This window comes from Pinus tabuliformis, chromosome 5_1 (genome assembly GCF_031772625.1).
Source record: "Pinus tabuliformis cultivar Carrire ecotype Pingquan chromosome 5_1, CPIR1, whole genome shotgun sequence".
NCBI classification, from domain to species: domain Eukaryota; kingdom Viridiplantae; phylum Streptophyta; class Pinopsida; order Pinales; family Pinaceae; genus Pinus; species Pinus tabuliformis.
In genome coordinates this window covers 644,624,618-644,647,164 of record NC_142305.1, presented here as the reverse complement: position 1 = coordinate 644,647,164, position 22,547 = coordinate 644,624,618, and the positions used below count along the sequence as shown (strand labels likewise).

At 34.6% G+C, this 22,547-nt stretch overlaps 1 protein-coding gene across 1 annotated transcript; it reads right to left on the bottom strand.

Annotated features, from left to right (window-relative positions):
* Positions 1–1,900: 1,900 nt before the first annotated feature.
* LOC149166640 (uncharacterized) lies at positions 1,901–2,962 on the bottom strand. The gene is made up of 3 exons (XM_089431379.1): positions 2,764–2,962; positions 2,424–2,546; positions 1,901–2,279 (listed from the first exon to the last, which is right to left on the bottom strand). Exons 1-3 carry the CDS (start codon positions 2,803–2,805, stop codon positions 2,076–2,078), a joined length of 369 nt encoding a protein of 122 aa, XP_089287505.1. The 5' UTR covers positions 2,806–2,962; the 3' UTR covers positions 1,901–2,075.
* Positions 2,963–22,547: the final 19,585 nt, after the last annotated feature.

The window sequence follows — 22,547 nt, the reverse complement described above, 5'->3', positions numbered from 1 at the left end:
ACTTTGAGAAATGACAAATTTGAAATGAGGCATAACACCTTGACCCGTTTTGCTTGATGACCCTTTAATGAATGGTTTATGTTGATTTGAAAGGTAGAGAGCGATGGTGATTACACACACTATTATCACTGAACCCAATGAGATGCAAACAATAGCTGTTCTTCACACAGAAGCTGTCCATTTACACAATCAATAGATAACACTATCAATATAATCTAAAGGATATTTAATACAAATCTATGGAATCTGATTTGTAATATCTAGTTCTGTTTTCACCTTTTGGTTGTCTGGCAGATATCCCACAAAGTCATCCAATCCAATAACCACAGAGACCTGGATTTCCAAAAAAACTGAGGCAAAAATCATTCCCATCAGATAAAATGTACAGACTTGACAATATCAAGAAGAAAACTGAACATTATTTCCTAACAGGTCTACATGATGTTGAACTTAGAGCCTATTTTGTTTCTTGTTGTAGGTACATGTTCTGTTTGATCAGATCTATAATATGTAATTTGAAACCCAGTAGGAGGGGTGGCAGCGGAAGCAACTCACAGGGTCAAGGCAAGGCCTAGACATTTGTCCAGGACTTAGTCAAAACTTATTCCATTGTTGTCCCTTGAGAAATTAGAAATTTGGAAACCATGGTGGATGATGAGAGGCAATCTTATTCTGACTCTAAGATAATGGAGGAGATTTCTTGTTGGGCTCCCGATCATAGCCATATTAGTGGATGGAGAAACAAATACCTCAACTCAATTTCACTACACTCGAAGACAAAGACCCCAACTCAATTTCATTACACTAGAAGATAAAGACCCAGCTTGGTATGATGATGAATGATAAACAAGTGGAGAGATACAATGTTTTTGCTTAGTTGGAGAATATTAAAGGAATGTTGAGGAATCAACATATTTTCATGCATAGGATGGATACAAGGCTGACCCATGTAGAGAATGTGACTTTGATACTTCTGTGCCTTCCCATTCTAGCCAATGTAGAAGGTCATCTTCAATGTGACTTTGATATTTTTCTCTCCCCATTTGAGTGAAAATTTCCTTTAACTCTTAATAGTCTACAAATCTACTGGCATATATGGTTTCTTCTTATGTTTTGTACTGATTAACCAAAATGTGTAGTTTTTTTGTACTTTCTACTCCTCTAATTTCCCCGGAAGAAACCCAAATCCCCCAAATAATAAGAACATCATTGTACTCTAGATTTGAAGGCATTTTGATGCAATAATGTTTTTTAATATATATATATATATCCGGTAACATGAATTTGCACATAAATGGAAAGAGATTTCTGCCATTGTCAAAGTGCAAAGGAAATTTTATGGCATCAAATTTTTGTAACCCATATCCTTCTTTGATCGTGAACCAACCAAGAACTTCTGTGTCACTGAATTTTCTTATTCCATTTCATCCATTGTTGATGAACCAGCTATGTTTGTATAACCCATTCTTTACCCACTGCCCAACAACGTTGACCTAAGGAGATGCCGCAAAACTGTATTCCAAACCAGTATATATCCCTCTTACGTCTTAGAAGATTATTATAAACGCATTTTTTTCAGAACACCAGATATTGACTGAATTCCAGCGATGATTTATATCATTCTAGACATATACCAAATGATATCCCAGACAAATTGTTGTGGCAGAGGTTTCTGTAAAACAAATTGATCGTTTCCAGTATGAATAACTACGAGTTGATATACGAGGATTATTTCCTCTGTAATTTCACGATGAAATGAAAAAAAATAGCACCAATTCAGGCAAATTCTTACAGAGTAGTAAGGCTAAAGCAGTTGGTCAACTGCCATGGCATCTCCTCTGATAAACTGTTGTTATTCAGTATCCTTTATATTATCCACTTACAGAGTTATTTTCAGAATAATTGTGAGGGTATTAATAAATTGTAATTTAGGGATCACTCCAAGGAACTTACAGTGAGAGAAAATTCTGTAGTTGTCCAAGTTCTGTAGATGAGCCAACATGGTATTGCAATTTCCTGTAGTTAGTGAAAATGATTTAAATGGAACTCTGCAAACAGGTTTTTAGGTCATGATCTCAACTTACCTCTATGAATAAGCCAACAACCACAGCAAGAGGAATTTTTGCAGTGACCCAACTTAATCCTGGAGCAAGCGGAAGGCCTGACAGCAAGGAAGCAATCAGGCCTGAAATGCGCTGGACTCTAATATCATTCTGGGACTCCTGGCTCTCCAGATCCGAATGTTTCTCATGTGTAAGAGCTTGGACATGCTTCAGGCTCTGTTAAGTGTACATGACAAGAGGAATATTTGAGATACTTGAATTATATTTGAAATAATTGAAGTCTACCAATAATTTTGACTGTCAAGTTGTTGATTGCAGTAGAAGCAGGTTTCATCTCTGATATGTTCAGCACACTTTTACCTGAAAGAAAAGACCGTAGCAGAAAGGCAACCCAAATATGCCACACATAAATACAAGGATGGCTATAATTGATATATCCCAGTTTCTTGACATGGTCCTTCTTGCATTGGGGCCAACTTTATTCTGCAGCGAAAGGGAATTATTGATTTCATTTAGGCTAAACTTGGGTCTGATTCAGTCTAATAGTGACCCTGTCCTGTATTCCAGTCAATATGGACTGAGAGTAGAGAAAGAGATGACAATAAATGGCACCCTAATAAATTCTAGAAAGTTAAAAGCAATAATAGTAACCTCTGCTCGATGAAACTAAAAAGTAAATTGGGGATGCCAGAAGGATTACTTGTATCAAAATGGAAGCAGCATTGTGGTCTACAAAAATCATGGATGCAAGCAATGATCCAGGAATGACTGCCAGAAAAATTGCCCATAAGGGAACATTCTTCAGCTTCACTAAACTCCCAAGCTCAGTCACTCTTGTAGGGATCTTATCATCTTTCTTGGTTTTAGAGGTGGTTTTCTGAATACCTCTTCCCAACAGAGATTAGAGATGATGCTCATCTCTGCTTGTGTCTACTACTGCATCAAAATTTCTCTTGCCCATTGTTAATGTAGGTACCTGTAAGCCTTTATGAAAGAATGTATTGTTTTTGCATATATTTGTTCTATTGTGAATTTATGATCACCATGTTCATCTTCATTGGCATTTAGTAGGGTTTCAAGGAATCCATATACCATTTTCATGGAATGCTTGTCTTGAACAAGACTTGGCCCCTTTACTTTTAACTTTTCTGTCCCTTGAGTTTCTATCACTTAGGTCAAGGCTTGTATCTTTTTGAGGCCTCTTCCTTGCCAGTGAATTGGAACCCCACATAGGTATGTGCTGTAGCGATCTCGATTCTCTACTTCATCCCCTATAGATAAGAATGGAAGTATGGTTGTTCTTAGAAGTACTGAAGATCATAACCTTAGTCTTGTTAATGTTTACAATGATAAGTCTATGTTTGGTATTGAAGATCATAACCTTAGTCTTGTTAGGGTTCACTGTCATAATCTATTCTTGGTATTGAAGATTGTAACCTTAGTCTTGTTAAGGTTCAATGTGATAAGTCTATGTTTGAGATCAAGGATCATAACCCTCGTCTTTTTCAAGTTCAGCTTTCAAGGACATTTATGGACGTTTCTGTATTACTTCATCTCTGGTAACAACCTTAATCTCCTTTCTGAGTTTTTGTTTAATTTCTATTTCATCCATGGACCATGATAGAAAATCCTCTGCCATCAATTGTACATTAGCCACAGAGTAGATACAGAGTCTTTAAATTTGATTCAAAATTATTTCCCAATTGAATTGATTCAGTTATATATATGCTTTCTTGATAATTTAAACTTTATTCCTTTGTGTTAAACTAATGCAAAGTGGTGCCATCGTGACTGTCTTGTTTCTAGTGAACAGACTCTAGAAATCTTAGATACCAACTTTAATAGCTTTGCTCATGTCTATCAGAATTCTGGAATAGTCATATCCCTGTATTGATATTATATTCCACTTGCCATTTTTTTTGTCATCCACACATTAAGAAAGTGGAAAACAAATACATGCATGTGCATTTGCATTTAGAATGCATGCGGAAATTGATTTATGACTTAGTGTGTGCTCTCTACTCTGTGTTGAAACAATTTCACTTCTCTTTCCTTAATAGCTAGGATTTTCACTGCAAAAAGAAAGTAAACGATTGTTTATCATCTTAGATTGCATATTTAGGAATTGTATATGTACATCACGCGATCAACCTTAAAGGCAAACTTCTTAAGAAAGATCAACTGTAAAATAAATTTCAATAAACATAAAAACGCTTTGGAACCTAACGCACAACATTTAGAAGTCTAGGCTAGAGACGTGTTCCGGCGTCGTAAAGCCTGGTAACTATCGCTTTCATCGTAGGTTGGGTGATTCCTCCTCTTTGAAACGACAAGTGCTAGTACGGACTTGTGCTCCCACGTACCGTTGAGTATATATTGGGAGACCACAGTAGGCTATACCCTTTATCCTTAGGAAGCCGTGTCTGCCGCCCTATCGATCGCAATGCACTGAACACAGCATTCGGGAAGATTGACTGCCGTACCATAAAAAGTATTCTGCAGTTTTGCGATTGGTTTGGTAATCCCCCTATCTAGATATCCAGAGTAGTCACTTTCGTTCCTTTTCAGACTCCTTAAAAGAAAAGGTCCATCTGAGCACTTGTCACTTCAGGCTCATTAAAAATCGAAGGCGACTAGAGTCATCTTTAGCTTTTTCTCGACTCTTAAAAATTGAAAAAGAAAATTGTGTCAAAGCATCATAAAATTTATTTCAATCGTAATAACATCGTTGTTCCCTTGTTGGTCTTAGGGTGAGGAAATGGAGTCCACCAATCAAGGATTTCCCCTTGGGGGAATCCTACTCCCTTTTCCTCTAGGGGAGATGTTGGTGCACCTCATATGGCTACATTATCCCTTCCAGGGCTTGCAGTTGGCCCACCAATATGGCTTTTCTCGACCTCTCTCATTCAAATCACCGTGATTCTTGAGCAATCAAATCAGCAACCAGATGATACTAGAGTTACCCAAATCGAAGGCGACTAGAGTCATCTTTAGCTTTTTCTGGACTCTTAAAAATTCAAAAAGCAAGTTGTGTCAAAGCGTCGTAAAATTTATTTAAATCAGAATAACATCACTGTTACCTCATTGGTCTCACGTAGAAAAAATGGACTCCACCAATCAAGGATTTCCCCTTGGGGGAATCCTACTCCCTTTTCCTCTAGGGGAGATGTTGGTGCACCTCATATGGCTACATTGTCCCTTCCAGGGCTTGCAATTGGCCTGCCGGTATGGCTTTTCTTGACCTCTGTCGTTCAAAACACCATGATTCTTGAGCAATCAAATCAGCAACCAGATGATACTAGAGTTACCCTCCAACCTTCTACTTCGTCTGTTTCTCCCTCTCCTTCTTCCTCTTCGCTTGGTGAAACTATGTTTCAAAAAAAATGAGCGTATAAAAGTTGTTGTTATAAATATCTTTCTTCATTATGTTTCCAAGCTTAGATATCCACTCATTTAGAAACAAATTGAACATGCTTCTTGCCCTTTGCCCTTTAATTCATATATTTTCAAGTAATGTTGTAGGAATGTAATGAATATTAAACATCTTACGCGAAGAAAACAACATTTTGTGTTTTGTTTTGTACCAGAAAATGGCAACAAACCTTACTCAGAATGCAATTTCCTCGATGTTATCTGGATCAACTCATATTCAACCATACCTACAAATTGTTGAACTTGAACCAATACAATCAATGCAAAATTCAACTCCACGATATCGTACTGCAATTTCAGACGGAACACATAAGAAACACATCATGCTTCCAAAAGATTTCAATGATCTCGTAGCAACAGGCTTGCTACAAAAGAGTTCTGTTATAAATGTTAAAAGTTGGGCTACCTCAACTATCGGTCCATAAACGTAAGTTTGTTATAACTTTCTTATTTCAAATTTAACATTTTTTATTTATAACACAACTGCTTCTAACAGTTATTCCTATGACTCTCATTGTCGTGTAGGTCTATAAAGCTAATGGACTTTGAAATATCTACTTCATCTGCACCCTTAATTGGCAATCCAAAAACTATGAGTATCCCGATCACATCTGATGAAAACACTCCATCCTCATCGGACCCAAATCCTTTATCAAAAAGACATTACCCTCTTCCAACTACTCCAACTCCATCCGTTCTGCCAGTTCAAATTCCCATCAAATCGTTAAACCCTTACCACTCAAATTGGTGCATAAAAGGATACGTCCAAAGGAAAATAGCTCTTCAACAGTTTCAGAATCAATACGGACCCGGTAAAGTGTTTGGTTTTGACCTGTTCGATACAGAGGGTGGAGAAATACATATTACATGTTTCAATAATGTCGCAGATTATTTTTTCGACAAAATCCAAAATGAAAATGTCTACATTGTCTCTAAAGGGAATGTAAAAATGGCTAATAAGCAATACAACCACTTGAACAATGACTGGGAAATTTTGTTGAATGCAACATCTACCATAGAACATGTTGCCAACGAAAAAAAACATAATCCAACAGTACGATTCAATATAAAATCAATTAATGATATCAGAACAACAAACGTCAACTCCATTGTTGATATTCTTGGTGTTGTCACAGCCATTTCCAGTGTATGCACTATACGTAGAAAAGACGGCTCTGAAGTTAATAAACAAACAGTACAACTTCAAGACATGTCAGGGTATAACATAGATGCAATCTTTTGGGGAGATAATTTTAATGCCGTGTCACAGGAAATCTCCTCCCTATGTGCTACAGGAAATAACCCCATCATTGCAATCAAATCTGCGCGTGTTGGAGAGTTTAATGGAAAAAATATCGGCACTACAACGAGATCCATTTTTCTTGTAGATCCTGACATTGAAGAGGCCCATACGCTAAAGTCGTGGTTTAAAAAAGAAGGATCGACTGCAGCTTCTACATCTTTGACAACAAGATCTCCTTTTGGCCATCAACAAAAAAAATAACAATTGCTGACATTTACAGTATGGATTCCTTAGAGAAACCAACATTTTTTCAATTAAAGGGCACAATAACAAAAATTGGGATGGATAGTTTTTACTACATTTCTTGCTCGTTGATCGTTGGTGGGAAAAAATGCATGAAAAAACTTATTCCACAAAATACAGGGATGTGGTTCAGCCCAAAATGCAACGCTGAAGTAAGTGACTGTGATTACAGATACTTATTGAAAATCGACATACAAGATCACACTGGTGAATTAGCTTCAACTGTTGCTTTCGAAGACGCAGGATCCACAATTCTTGGAAATAATGCCAAAGACTTCTATTTATTGTCTTCAGATCCAGAACTGATCAAGGAAATTGTCTCTAAAGCTCTATGGATAGATCATATCTTCACGCTATCAGTGAAGACAAAAACTTTTAAAGAAGTGCCACGATTGAAATGCGTTATCATAAAAGAAGAAAAGTTGCATTTCACGACAGAATGCAACAACATCCTTCGAGAAATTCAGAACATCTCGACATTGTAGATAAATATTGCAAAATGTATTCCTTGCTTTTTGACAATTCCTATTGTCCAATTTTATAAATACAACTTTACAAGATATACTGTTTCATGCCTTCTTATCAAATTTTCTTATATGGCATTGAAATAAGTATTCGTCCTCCATTGTATCTAGCATTATGTGAGTAGACAAATTCACATTCTTTTTTTCTTTTATCATCTTCTTTTAAAAATGGACGTGACTTGCTACGTTACATATGAAACTATCTACATGTATAAAGAAAAAATACTACTATGTTCTTTCAAACAGATTATTCAAATAAAAAAATTCACATAAAACTATTCAGAACTTAGATTTTTTTCCCTTCTTTCGCTTTCGCTTGAATTTTTTACCCTTCTTTCACTTTCATACAATAACATGGTTGTTGTCTCCAAATAACATTCTTCTTTTCCCCTCTCTTGTTTATAGGTACCATAAATTTTGCGAATGGCTTCTTCTTCTAATAATGAACGTGCTCGAAGATACTATGCAACAAATAAAGAACGAATAAATGCACGTCGTCGTGAGCTTTATCACGCAAACAAAAACATCAGAGAATGTCAAAAACACAAAAAACAAAAGGAAAACCAACATTCCTCGTCTGAAATGGCCCACCCGGAAAATAATCCTCCCTTGCAATTATCAAACTCTTTATCTTCTCAGCAAACCTCTCAAACAAATACATCCATGCCTCGTTGCCCTAACCCCTCCTTCGCACATGCTTTCAACAATGTTTATACTAATCAAGCACATCGAGATTTCCGTGCAAAGATTGATAAACTTCCACCTAAATGCCCATGCTCCATTTGTCTTGAATCATATCCTGGAATACATATCCGCAATTCCAACCACATGTATTGTTGCTCCAGATGCGTCTCTGAAACAAAGGGTCATCGCTTCTCATTATCAAACAACATGGACCCTGGTCCTTAACCAGCTATCCTTACATCTCTTTCATAAATAGAAGAAATGCTCATTGCTAGGGTTAACCCTATACTGCAAGTAACACATGCACGTGGTGGCCAATATAAATACAGTGGCCACACAATTTGTTTTCCTCAAGACATTACAAAAATCGCAAACATGTTGCCGCGACGTGTTGAACACTTGGACATCCTAATTGTCACACGTCATAGTAATGACCATAAGGCTTATGATTTCATTGTCAGTAGACATCGCGTTCTCGCTGCATTAGAATACAAATTGGCAAATGACCCATACTATAAGAATGTTCGTATTGATACCAACGCACTGGCATCCTTACCAGCAATCCCCACCGATGCCTCCTCCTCCCTTCACCATTCCAATACTACAGAAACCATTGTCCACCTTTCACTTGAACCACCGCATGAGCTCACCGAAGATTTCGCAGACCCATCTGTAAACCAAACATCATCATTCGTACCCATCATACCTAATACAAATACAAAATCCAAGAAATCTGTCATTATTTACATGCTTACAACCACCAATCTGATACTACAATTGAGTGACCAACAATTGTTTTATCGCCAGTCAATGAATACAACACAGAAGGTCTACTCTCTATGGCTTTCCCGCCCTTTTCCCGACAGGAGCTGCAATGCCAAATCAGCCAAGAATGAAAGCAGTGCAATTACATGAATATGCACTTCATCTCATACGTTACTACGATAACAGATTTGGAAAGCACCCACGCTTTCGTTATTACATATATAATCTCATGATGCGACATCGCAGTCAAGAAACAACATCGATTTTTGTGAAAAAGAACATCACAGATAACTTCCCAATATCTATTCAAGATCTGAACATCCGATCAGAACAATTTCCAGATGAGCAATTGGCAGAGCAAGTCATGCGATTCGGTAGCTCTTTACGTGGAACAAGATCATTTTGGCACAAAGCTAAAAATGAACTAATGGACATGATATCTCAACTCGGTTGCCCGACGTTCTTCTTCACATTAAGTGCAGCTAATACAAAATGGCCTGATCTTCATGCAATCATGCCCGGATGTCTTCCTTCTGATATTGCAAAACAACAAAAGTGGAGAAATGATAACATTATCGCTAACCCACATTTAACATCACTATATATGCACCATAGATTCACAGCATTTCGTGAGATTATCTTAGAGAAACACTTGAATACAAAAGATTACTGGTACAGGTACGCATTCTACCGCATTTTTTTCCAAAAACTCGAAACAACATTCCTCACCTATTGCAAAATTATCTTACAAAAACGCATACTTGATAGGTATGAATGGCAACATAGGGGATCTACGCACATCCATGGTTTCCTTTGGATAGAAAATGCACCTGATATGGAAAATCTCAACTGGGAAGACACAGAAGCAGTTGATATTACAAGGCAATTCTTCGACAAATATATTTCCGCTTGGAACCCTCGTCCTCCTTCGACTTCAAACCAGCCAATTGCTTGCACAAATCCTGAAGACCCTTGTCTATTGTCCACACCGCAAATCTTCAGAACCAATCCTTTCAGTGACTATGAACAGCTCATCAATTGTGTTGAACGTCACACAAAATGCTCAGAAAGCACATGCCTAAGAAAAAATGGATCCTCACTCCAATGTCGTTATAAAGCACCATGGGAATTACGTCCAAAATCGGCCTTATTCATTGATTCCAATGGCCAGAAAACATACACCCCTGCTCGCAACAACGATCGACTCAATAGCCATAACCCTACCATCCTATCTATTTGGCGTGCAAATGTTGACTGCCAACCAGTACTCTCCATATACGCAGTACAAAAATATATCGCCAAATATGCATCCAAAGCAGAAAAAAAATAAATAAATAAATAAATAAATAAAAATAAAAAATAAATAAAAATATAAATAATAAATAAATAAATAAATCCGAAAGCTTCCACCACATGCTACGCAGAATTGTCCTGCCTTCACCCATTGCTGACCCAGCAACATCCGCATTTCGAAAATTTCTTTCAGAAACCCTTGTTGATCGTGACATTGGAGCACAAGAAACCTGCCATATGCTGCAAAAATTACCATTAACATTATGTAGTCAACCATTCATTTCTTTAAATGTAAACCAAAAAATTCTTATGCGTCTTCCACAAACGAACACCCCCTCCACTACATCCCCACACATCATAGATACATATATCCAGCGCCCTTCTACCCTAGAATCCACATCACTAATAGAATTGGCAAGATCCTAGTCATATGATCCTCGTCGCAAAACAAACAAATGGAAACAACGACCTACAAAAGCAATTGTTCGGGTCATACCACGTTACTCCTCCATACCATCCACAACAGAACCTTGCTACGCTGACTTTTGCAGGGTTGAACTTATGCTATACAAACCTTTTCGCCATATCGTACAAGATATAGGAGATTCTGCTGCAGAATTCATCACAAATTGGCAAACATTTCGTCCATTCTACAAACCTTGGCATCAACACCGCACACTATCTGATATTGAATCTGTCACAAATGATACCTCAACTATTCATGAAACCAATCCTCCAGACACCATGGAAATAAATGAATGGGAATTTCTTTCCCAATTACACCCTACAAATGAGCTTTTCATAAATGACCTTAACATGCTTGGTCTTCGTGGCTTTGATGACACCCATAACTGGAATCATACCACTATCCCATTGGATCTACAAAATAATGCCATACAATTCATTGAGAATAGCCGCTCCATCCACCGCATTCTTCAAACACATCAACATATCCTGGCGACCCTTACTACATTATCTCCAATGCAAAGAAAATCTCTAAATATTATTTCTAATCATTTTGCTAGGAAGGATTATTTACCCGCTCTCAGAATGATAATACAAGGCACTGCCGGTACAGGAAAATCCCTCCTTATTAATTGCATCAAAGATATGCTCATAAGCCTTGCAAGCCCAGAACCTTCACTGATCATGCTCCTCGCCCCTACAGGGGTTGCTGCCTTCAACATACAAGCAGCGACAATCCATTCCACTCTGCACCTTCCTATAAAGGATCTTATGCCCTTACAAGGTAATGCTCTTGCAAAATTCCAAGAAGAACTCAGGCATATAAGATACATATTAATCGATGAAATGAGCTTCATTGGGCCAAAGCTTCTCAGCCATATTGATGAACATCTTCGAGAGGCATTTCCCAGCCAAAGAAACACTCCTTTCGGTGGTTGTTCCATTATATTGGTTGGTGATCTCGGTCAGCTACCACCCATCAAAGACATACCTCTATATGCAGGGACGAGCCACGGAAGCGCACTGTAGAACACCTTCAACACAGTCATCACATTAGACACAATATTTTGTCAATAAGGCGACAACATCGCACAGGTTACTTTCAGGAACATTCTCCAGAACATTCGAGATGCAAATCCAACAATCGACGACTACAACATACTCATGTCTCACACAGATTCCTTTTTATCAGAAGAAGAAATATGTTCATTCCATGATTCCATGCATCTATTTCCAACAAATGCTCAAACAATGGTCCATAATAAGCAAATGATGAAATCTCTAAACACTCCTATTGCAAGATCCATCGCTGAAGATGACAACACATATTCCAGCATTTCCTCAGAAGACGAGCAATTTGAGCGAATTGTATTACTATGCAATGGCGAAAAAGTTATGTTGACTTCCAACCTTTGGGTTTCAACCGGACTTGTTAATGGTTCCCTCGGAGAAATTGTGACCATCTTTTACAAAGAATCAACTGCACCACCACAAATTCCAACATTTGTTGTCGTAGATTTTCCCAAATACATTGGGCCTCCTTGGGATGAGAGAAACCCCACTCACTTGCCTATTCCAGCAGTAAAAAGAAATGGACGTGCACAAATTCCACTGAAGATGGCTTGGGCTTTAACCATACATAAATCTCAAGGTATGACACTTCCAAAAGCAACAATTCACATTGGAAATACAGAACGTCAAGGTCTCACATTCACAGCTATTTCAAGAGTGCCTTCTCTACAAGATCTCCGGATTAGCCCCGCATTCAGTTTCGATCGTTACAGTAAAATGAAAGACAACAAAAACATTGCTCGCAGAAAACACGCAGAAGAAACTCTCCGTTCAATGCCGCCTCCAGATAATCTGCTCCAACCCATACTTTAACATCACCAAAAGGTTTCCTCCATTTATTTACCTCATTCTATTTCATAGCATACTTTTCATATCTTTCAACAACAACCAACTTTAATCAATATTAATAATTAAGCAAATATTAGAATGTCTTTATATTATCTATACGTCTCATTCTAACATTTTCTTTCTTTTACAACAGGACACATGGACTCAAAAATACCATACCTAGGCAACTACAGGTAGAATTCCTAGCAAAAAATATGCATCTCCAACTACGCATTAACCTCCAATGGTGTTCAATATATCGTTATTCACCATGCATCTTCCACTAACAATATATAAATTCCCATAGCAAAGGTAACTTCATTTCCATTCATTCCAGATTCATTTTAACACACCTCACCTACAAAGTATTGCTAATAAATTTCCGGAGCTGATTTACGTATTACTAATTGTAACAAAATATACATTTTGCAGGTCCATTACTGCTTCTTTAGGTCTTCTATGCCTCCAGCATGTTTTCATACGACTTCAAATATGGAATGACAAGCACAATGTTCTTTAGAATATTATATTCCTTTTCAAACCTCTTATGTTACAATTCACTATTTGTATTTTCCATTTCAAACTTAAAAAAGGATGTTTCAAGATCAAATATTGTTTTGATGGTTTCTGTCCTCACAACTATTTGTGTTTTCCATTTCAAACTTAAAAAAAGATGCTACAATACACTATTTGTATTTTCCATTTCACACTTAAAAAAGGATGTTTCAACATCAAATACCATCTTTATGGTTTATGTCCTCACAACTATTTGTGTTTTCCATTTCAAACTTAAAAAGGGATGTTTCAAGATCAATACCATTTTGATAGTTTATGTCCTCACAACCAATTCATTGTCAATGGGTTTTAACATATTTTGTTGACAAAATCAATTGATTTTAATGAATATAATACATGTTTTCAATATATCTTCATATTAATTTGATTTCCCGTTTGAATAATGATTTCTTAAATAACCATGTCCAAATCAATATGGATACCCGGTTGTTATTTGCATGGATTCATTCATTCATCTTCACCTTTGACTCCACAATTTTTTACCAGCTACAAGCAAATGTCTCTAAACAAGTTCAATGCATATTTATGGCTACTTGCATTCCATTTCAACGGTTTTCGGCATGGCTTCCTCAAATTTAAACTCGAAATCATCGACCCTTGCTTTCAAAAAAGCCCACAAAAGCCTGTTCACATTTCAATATTCTTCCACACACTATGCCTTATGGCGTTTCCTTTGCAACATTAGGTGCAAATGCTAGTTATTTCACTAGCAGATTAAATCGATTACAATATGTACAGATGAGAAAACAATGGGCCAAAACCTATTTTCTTGTTTTTCTACAAAACTTAAAAGAATCAATATATCACTGGCAACATAAACCCTTTAACATTACGACAGTACTTTGCTGCAAAAAAATGTAATGTACCTCATTCATAGAGAAAGCCATGGTCATAACCGAGAATGTTAAGGAATAAGAACCCAACCCTTAGGATTAGATACACCCTTGTACTAGGGTAAGAACCCAAGCCTTAGGCCATAATTCCAAGAAGGGAAAACATGTAAAACATATATAACAAAACCCAAAACAAGTTAAGGGAACCGAATTTCATGCATGTGAAAATAAGCCAAGTTCATAGCAACATTCAGATAACCAGAGGAATTACATAAAGCTCGATAAATACTGAAATAAAAACTATAATAAACAAATTTCTGAGCCAACACCTGTATGTATTATATATGATATCAAATTGGATCTGTCAACAGAAATACAAGAGGCTCCCATTAAAGTTCGGTAAAGTCCCATGGCACTTAAAACAAGCACTTAAAACAATCAACACTTTCGAGTAGGGCTTGGAACCTTCCAGCCTAACCCTAAGGGTTTTTCGTGTAAGCCGAGGACCTAGAACAACCACATATATATATATATATATATATATATATATATATATATATATGCAATATGTTCATTAAATAGTTAACAAAATTGAAAACTGAAAACCCTTCCGAGGGATATTTCGAAAGACTATAGACTGTTTGTCTCTCTACCATGCCATGAAAGACTGCAAGCCAAACTTGTTAACATACCCGTAGGGTCTTAGTAAGCCTGGGTATGTAGTCGTGCCAGAACCCGAACGAATCAACCTCGGAGGATCTTTAGAGCGCCAGAACTTCACCGGAAGAATCTGAAAATCAAAATGCAGAGAACAAGTCACTGAACAATTTAAAAATTACAATGATAGAGGCTCCGTGTGTGCAAAGGAAGTGCAAGGGTCGATGGAGTAAATTTACCTGGCAGGGCCACGTATGGGCGATGAAGCCACCATGCCTTGCCCAACCATGTTTGTTAATGTAAAAAGACCACCTGAGAATGAAACCCTGGCGACATGACAGAATAACCATAGAGCCGAGAGCAGAGCAGATAATCGCAAAACAAACCCTCCAGAATATGCCGGCGAAGTTAATAGGAGACCCACTGGTCGTTGGATGAACGGGGAGGAGTGTACACCGTTGATGTAGCGAGATGGCCGAGGCGAGAGGTACAGTTGGAGGACAGTCGGCGAGAGAGTCGAGGCCTACTCCCGCCACAGCTCGGATGCAAAGGAGTTTAGAATTAATATCCTCCATACGCTATATATGTTAATTAGTAAAAAACTATGCTAAGATATAAATGAAACATATATGAAATGTAAAACGTATTTAATCTATGGTTATATGAATATTATACAACAAATTATATGTGTGACGGGTAAGTGATTTTATGGTATATGGTAAATTACTATGGTGAATATTTTATTTTTTTTATGATTATTATCTTGAGTTATATGGAGATGTGACAATAAATGTGGAAGTCTCTAATCACGTATGTTTTAATTAATAATTATAATTAATTATTTTATTTTATTTTTTTAGTTCTATTTTATTTTTATTTTTAGGTAATTTGTTCGAGTCAAAATGTTTAGATAACATAACAAGACATTATAACATCTCTTCCATATTAGGCTGGATAGTTCCTCTCTGCACAAAAATATCAACATAGATTTATCTTAATTACAGATGTAACAAACATTGAGGGGATCAAATCTCTCAAGTTGCAAACCTCTTTATTTAGTGCAAAACTTGAGGAAAAGTTTTAATTAATAATTATAATTATTAATTTTATTTTTTTATGTTTAGATAACATAACATAAAAGGGCATTACAACATCTCTTCCATACTAAGTTGGAGAGCACCTCTCAACTCAATCATAGTTAATTGAATTTTTTCTCATAAAAGATATTTGATGATTCATAGATATTAATATTATATTATATTAATTGTAATAAATATTTTTCCATTTATATGAAAAGTAATTTTAATAAAATTATTGGTGTAAATTAGTGCACCTCATTTAAAGAAAATTTTTCTTTTGCATATCTCTAATAAATCTTGTTGACATATACTAATGTACTTCATCTATCCCACTAGCAAGAAAACAAATTCAATGTATATACAATTATACAATTAACTGTCAATGTAGAAGTTACACATCACCAAGATGGTTTCATAACGATGAATAAAAAACATTGTTAAGTCTATTTACAATGCTTTGTTTTTAGACTTGGTTTATTACTTATGGTAGATAGAACAATGCCCAATAATGATAAACAATTATACTATGTCAATGCAACTCAATGGTACTTGTTGTTCACAACTAGGATGGGCTGTATCTTGTGTCCATGCAATTAATGTAACCATATAAATTTAAGCAACAAAATAAATATCTCTAACTATACCAAACTAAAATATCATTCCATGATGCCGCATATCCAACAATTCACAAAACTCGATGTTTCCACTCTTTCCCCATTTTTGAAGGTCATCTAAAGCAACAATTTAACGCATTTATAATTAAGTGTATTGATACAATCCCCTAGTTAAGAAGGAATTGAATAGGTAAAAAGAGATGATGAAAGGTGGCATTGTTGGTTGTTTGGCTTATAATAATTCAATGAGTAGTTGGAAAGGAGTGGTGCATTTATAACGCACTTGATAAAATCCCCTAGCTAAGAAGGAATTGAATAATTGAATAGGTAAAAAGAGATGATGCAAGGTGATATTGTTTGTTGTTTGGATTATGATAACTCAACAAGTAGTTGGAAGATCAAACATTTAATTCAAGTTTAAAAGTAAGACATTTTATCCATAAAATCATTAGAAAATGCACATTTAACTATAACCATATACAAAATGATCATATGTAATGAAATTTTATAATTAATTTATTACTAACAAAAAAATATCTACTTTAATAAACAAATTTGTTAATAATATGTTTGAATCTCTTAAATTCAAAATATCTCATAAAGTCACTTTCATTACCAACATAAAACATTGTTTCTCAATATTATCTTTGAGGTCACTGAGAGCACCAAAAGAGTTGTTAGTAATAATGCTATTGTAGAATAATTCAACATCCATCGTTATTTTTTTTATCATAAAAATGTTAGAAAAAACAAAATTAACCTCTATAACTACTACTTCTTTGTTGTGAACCTTTGTTATATTTGAGTTAAAAAGGCTTGTGACCTACTAAGACCAAAGCTTTAGGTCTTAACTTCTAGCTACCCAAAAATTTTAGTGTAGCCAATTGAAAAAGCATAATAAATTCAACATACTAATTCACTATTTTAACATCTTAATTAACAACCATAAGTTAAATATCATACATTGGACAATATGCTTTCATTTCAATATTGTTTATCTAAAAATGCTTTTATATTCAATATTGTTTATGTAAAAATCCTATAAAACAAATTGAAATCATTCACTATAACCTCTAAAATAATGCATTTTCAACCTTAACACATAAAGCAAATAATAAAATGATGTGAATAATATTAAAAAACATATATTAACTCAAAAATAATATATATATTTAAATGAGAAACCAATCCCATTTTAAATTTTGAAAAAAAACTTCTCCCTCTTAATTAAAAAAAAATGAAAATCTATTATTATAAATACAGTTTAAAAAATAATATTATCATAAATACTCTTAAAAAAAAATTAAAATTCTAATAAAACATTTTCCCAATTTAAAAATAAGTAAAAGTTTATTGTTATAAATACAATTAAAAAAATAATCTTATTAAGAGGTGAGTCGTAAAGTTAGTCATTAACTTTGAGTATACCAAACAATAGTTTTTGCCATATTAAAATGAACACATACGTGTTTCTAAGGTAAAGTAGATGAAATAATCTTATTAAGAAGTGAGTCGTAAAGTTAGTCATTAACTTTGAGTATACCAAACAATAGTTTTTGCCATATTAAAATGAACACAGACGTGTTTCTAACGTAAAGTAGATGAAATAATCTTATTAAGAAGTGAGTCGTAAAGTTACGCATTAACTTTGAGTATACCAAACAATAGTTTGCTATATGAGGTGGAAATTATTTTTATTTGGTTTTATGAGATATAAAAATTATATTAAAATATAAAAAAATATTTAATAATGATTTTTATTGCCATGTTTGTATAATAATAAGTTATTTGGATAACTGTGCATTATAATTTAAGTATATATTTACATAAAAATAATAGAAAGCTATATAGATAATATTTTATTGTGAAAAAACTATAATAACAACTATTATTAAAATTTATTTGAACATTTTTATATATTACACTTTTATTATTAAAATTTATTTAAATATTTTTATATCATTACATTTCATCATTTATTTATAGAAAACTTTGTTTCCTGAATTCAGTATGACACAGCAAAAAATATTGACTTTCATGTATGGGACCCGACAATTTATCTTGCACGTATTTTCGATGCTAATGCTTATACCACAAACACACTATCAAATTTCCCGACCAACGCATAAACACACTATCAAATTTCCCGACCAACGCATACATTGTTCGCACACTTTCATGTTTTTCTCCATTCATGGGACCCTGAGTTTACCAAATTCAATACATAACTAATTGCCAAGAAAACATGCTAGACGACAATATCTAAGAAAAGAAATCTAAAATCTCACTTCACAAAGGCTATTTTGTAAATGGTCAATACATTTTTTATTTTTTTTAAAATGAATTTTTAATCATAAATAATATAGAGTTAATCAATTATATAGAAACAATATTTTGATATTAATTTACTTTCAAAATATAATTTTTAAAAATAAGTTTATCTATCATAATTATAATATATTATTTTTATATATACATCTTATATTGTTTATAATATTTATATAAAAATAAATCTAAACAACATATTAATTATTACATTTATATACAAATAATATGAAATTTAAATAAATACACTTACCACGGGTTGTTAGTGTCGACCATTATTTATATTTTGTTGGACACTTTAATAAGTAAGAGTAAAAATATATATGTAGATTTAATTATATAATTTTATTTAATATCAATAAGAAATCAGTAAAAAAATATTAATAATAAATTAAAATGGTTTTCAATTCAAACAACAATAATTATGTAAATAAAGCTACTTTATTTTTAATATTTATATTTTTCATTGTTGCAAGCATTTGTTTATGCGCAATTTTAATTATTCATTGTTTTTACTTTAATTTAGCTATCAATTATTTTTTCCATAAGAGGTAGATACAAAGTAGCAATGTTGCATATTAAATATGTTTATTTGTTTATTTTTATATTACACTTGTTTATTTTTTTGTTAATTTGAGTTAAAATAGAGCTAGATGAAAAAGAATTATCATCTAAAAGCATGCCAGAAATCTTAATAGAGATGATGGTTGGAAATTGAGTAACACCTCGATTCCAGCTCTCTCATCATAACTCATCATCCCTTTCTTCTCCTTTCTCCTCTTTATTTTCTTTCTAGTTTATTTTCTTTTGGTTTTAGCCTTGATCCCCTATTTATTTTATTAGTATCAATATTTATTTATTTATTTTAGTTAACCTTTGACTCTAGTTTTATTTAATTTATCATGGCAATCTTTTTTTAGGATTTTAAGCGTCCCTCTATCAAATAATATAACTTGATATTATTAATAAATAATCTTAATATAGAAATTGATATTATTAATTAATAATTATTGAATTATATTGGAATTAAATATTTTAAATTCCTAACAGCTAGTTTTCTACTAAATACATTTTATTTAGTACAAATGAGTCAACCCCTAACAAATAAGATGATTTAAATAATATTGAATATTGAAATACAATATTTTATATTTAATTATTCCTTAACAGCTATTTTTAACTAAATATTGAACACTTTTACCACTAATTCCAAAATAATTATTTTCTTTACCTATTAACTAATTCACCAACTAATTTTTAAATGCTAACTCTGGGCAATAATGCATCTTTACTATTTATTCCTTGTGATCGATTGGATTTCTCACCTTGTCTTAAAGATGAACCACATTAATTGGTTCAAAACATAGACCAAATCTTAACAATATAATTACTCTGAAAGACATACTTCTAAATTATCCACTCATAAAAACACTCTATCACACAAATAAATTAATAAATTTTATATGAATAAAATTTAAATAAAAATAAGAATTAATTATTAGATAGTTTTTCTATATTTAAATATAATTTAAAACATTTATTTTCATTGGTTATAAGTGATAATGTAATATGATGTGATAATTTATGTTATATTTTATTTAATAAATCATAAAAGCTTATATTCGTCATCATTTTTATGGACTTTTGTCGAATATAAAAAGTTAATATAACTTATTTTTATAAAAGATTTTTTTTGTTGTTTTAAATATAAATAGGATAATTTTATTTATAGAGAAAGGCTGGCCAAGTCACATAGAAATTACAAATTACAGAGTAGAACTAATTGCTCTACAAATATTTTTCTTTGTTTTATTGAATACGTTTTTTGTTTTTCTAACCATGGTTTTTTTAAGTTATTTTAATCAATATTATATGTTATTGTAACTTAATTTAAGTTTTATTAATATAGGTTATTATAACTTAATTTAAGTTTTATTTAATAAATAGGAAATGGTTTCAAATAAATATTATGTAATATTTAATATTTTTTAATAATATTTAAATTTTTTTCACATGTAACACATAAAGTAAGGTTACATGTTTTACATGTGAAATTTTGTTAAATATAATAGTGAGTTAAAAAAATTCTTATAGAATGGATTTGCAGATTCATAGATGTTCTTGTTAGCTCTGCTATGTAGCGTTGACGTTCTAAGTGCAGAAAGGAGCATGGTATGTTTGGTCGTGTCCAAAAGAGGGCTTATATTGGTCATTTTCCCTTCGCCTCCTACCTCGCTTACTCTCCACCACCTTCGTTTCCCTATTTGCCTCCCAAACCCGACAAAGTAACCCCCTTTAACCTTAGCCCCAAGCGCCAAACCCTAAACCAACCATAAAACCCTACCATATGCCTTCGCGCGTTCGTAACTCGCCACGCCGCATCCCCGCCGATCCAACGGCTCCCGTCACTCTCGATAAAGGTGACCCGCTCGACCCTTTTCCACCGTCAGATGCATCTCCGCCTGATCCAACGGTCTTCACAGTTATTGCGCTGGCAACTTGATTGAGTGATAGCACGCGATGAGGGCGATTTTTCTCTCTCATCCGCCGCTACGTGTCGATCACTGAGTGGAATCACTCGGCCTCGGGTATTTACCGCTTAGCGCCCGAAAGCGGTGTGATGAAAACCGTTGCCACCCAACCAAACTGCCCTTGCCCATTAAATGCCCGCGCAGCTCCGTCGCCCGATGACCGTCCGATTTGTCTGCTGAAGATCCAACGGCCCTAACACGCCCCGCTCCTACCTCAGCCAATAGCCTCCGCCGAGCCATCTCCGCCATTCATTTGCCCGATCCGACGGTCATCCTCCTCTCTCATCCCAATTGTTCGTGTACCCATGCACCCCACATCCTTGACCATCTTGTTGCCCAAAGAAGGAGATGATCAGCTCTGCCAGCATCAGTTACAGTAATATCCCCAACAACCACAATGAACCGAAAGCATGGCCAAAGGGGAAAAGGACGCAACATGAGCACTCCAACTGCTTAAAGGACAGCACAGCACCTGCACAGATTGGATTCACCCACTGAAACAAGCCACCTCGTTCAGGGACTCCATCAGGCGGTTAAATGTAGTTGGTGGTCGATTATGACCCCTCCATACCTAAACGGCCAAGTGCCATAGTATTGTAAACTTATAAATATCCAGAAGTAAGATGTAATCAAGGTTGGCATTTGATGTAAGGTTCAACTTTTGGAGATTGTAGACACTTTGTCGCTTGCAGCGTCTCATCTTCATTTTCAGCAATACAAGGTTCTTTTGCTGCTAACTGCTCACTGCCCATTTTCCTCTGTTCTAAGCTTGTACCTGATATGATGTGTTCTTGATCTCTTGATGTTTAACACTAGATAACTGTCATCTTATCTCTGTGTTAGAATGTTGAATGCATCACAGAATAGGTTACTCAGGTTTCTTTCTATCTAATGCAGGAGAGTTTTCATCCTGTCTTTGCATTAATAAATTAGATTTGCAGGTTTCTGTACTAGTTGCAGCCGGCCATCACATGGTCTTGTGTATCTGTTGGGGTGGTTAGTATTCTCCATATTCAGCTAATATATAAACTGTGAGCATTGGTGGTCTAAAGCTTTGTAGTCTGAGGGTGTTCATGCATGTCTGGAGTGAAACAAAGTAGAAGTGGTTATCTGGCTTGAACCAAACCATCATTCCTTCCATTAAACCTTGCAACAATAGTTGAATTTATATGTTACCAGGCATCTTCGAGCTACAACCTAGGAGAGCTTCTTGGAATCCTAACATAATTGGCGCCGTTGTCGGGGAGAGGAGATTGAAGCT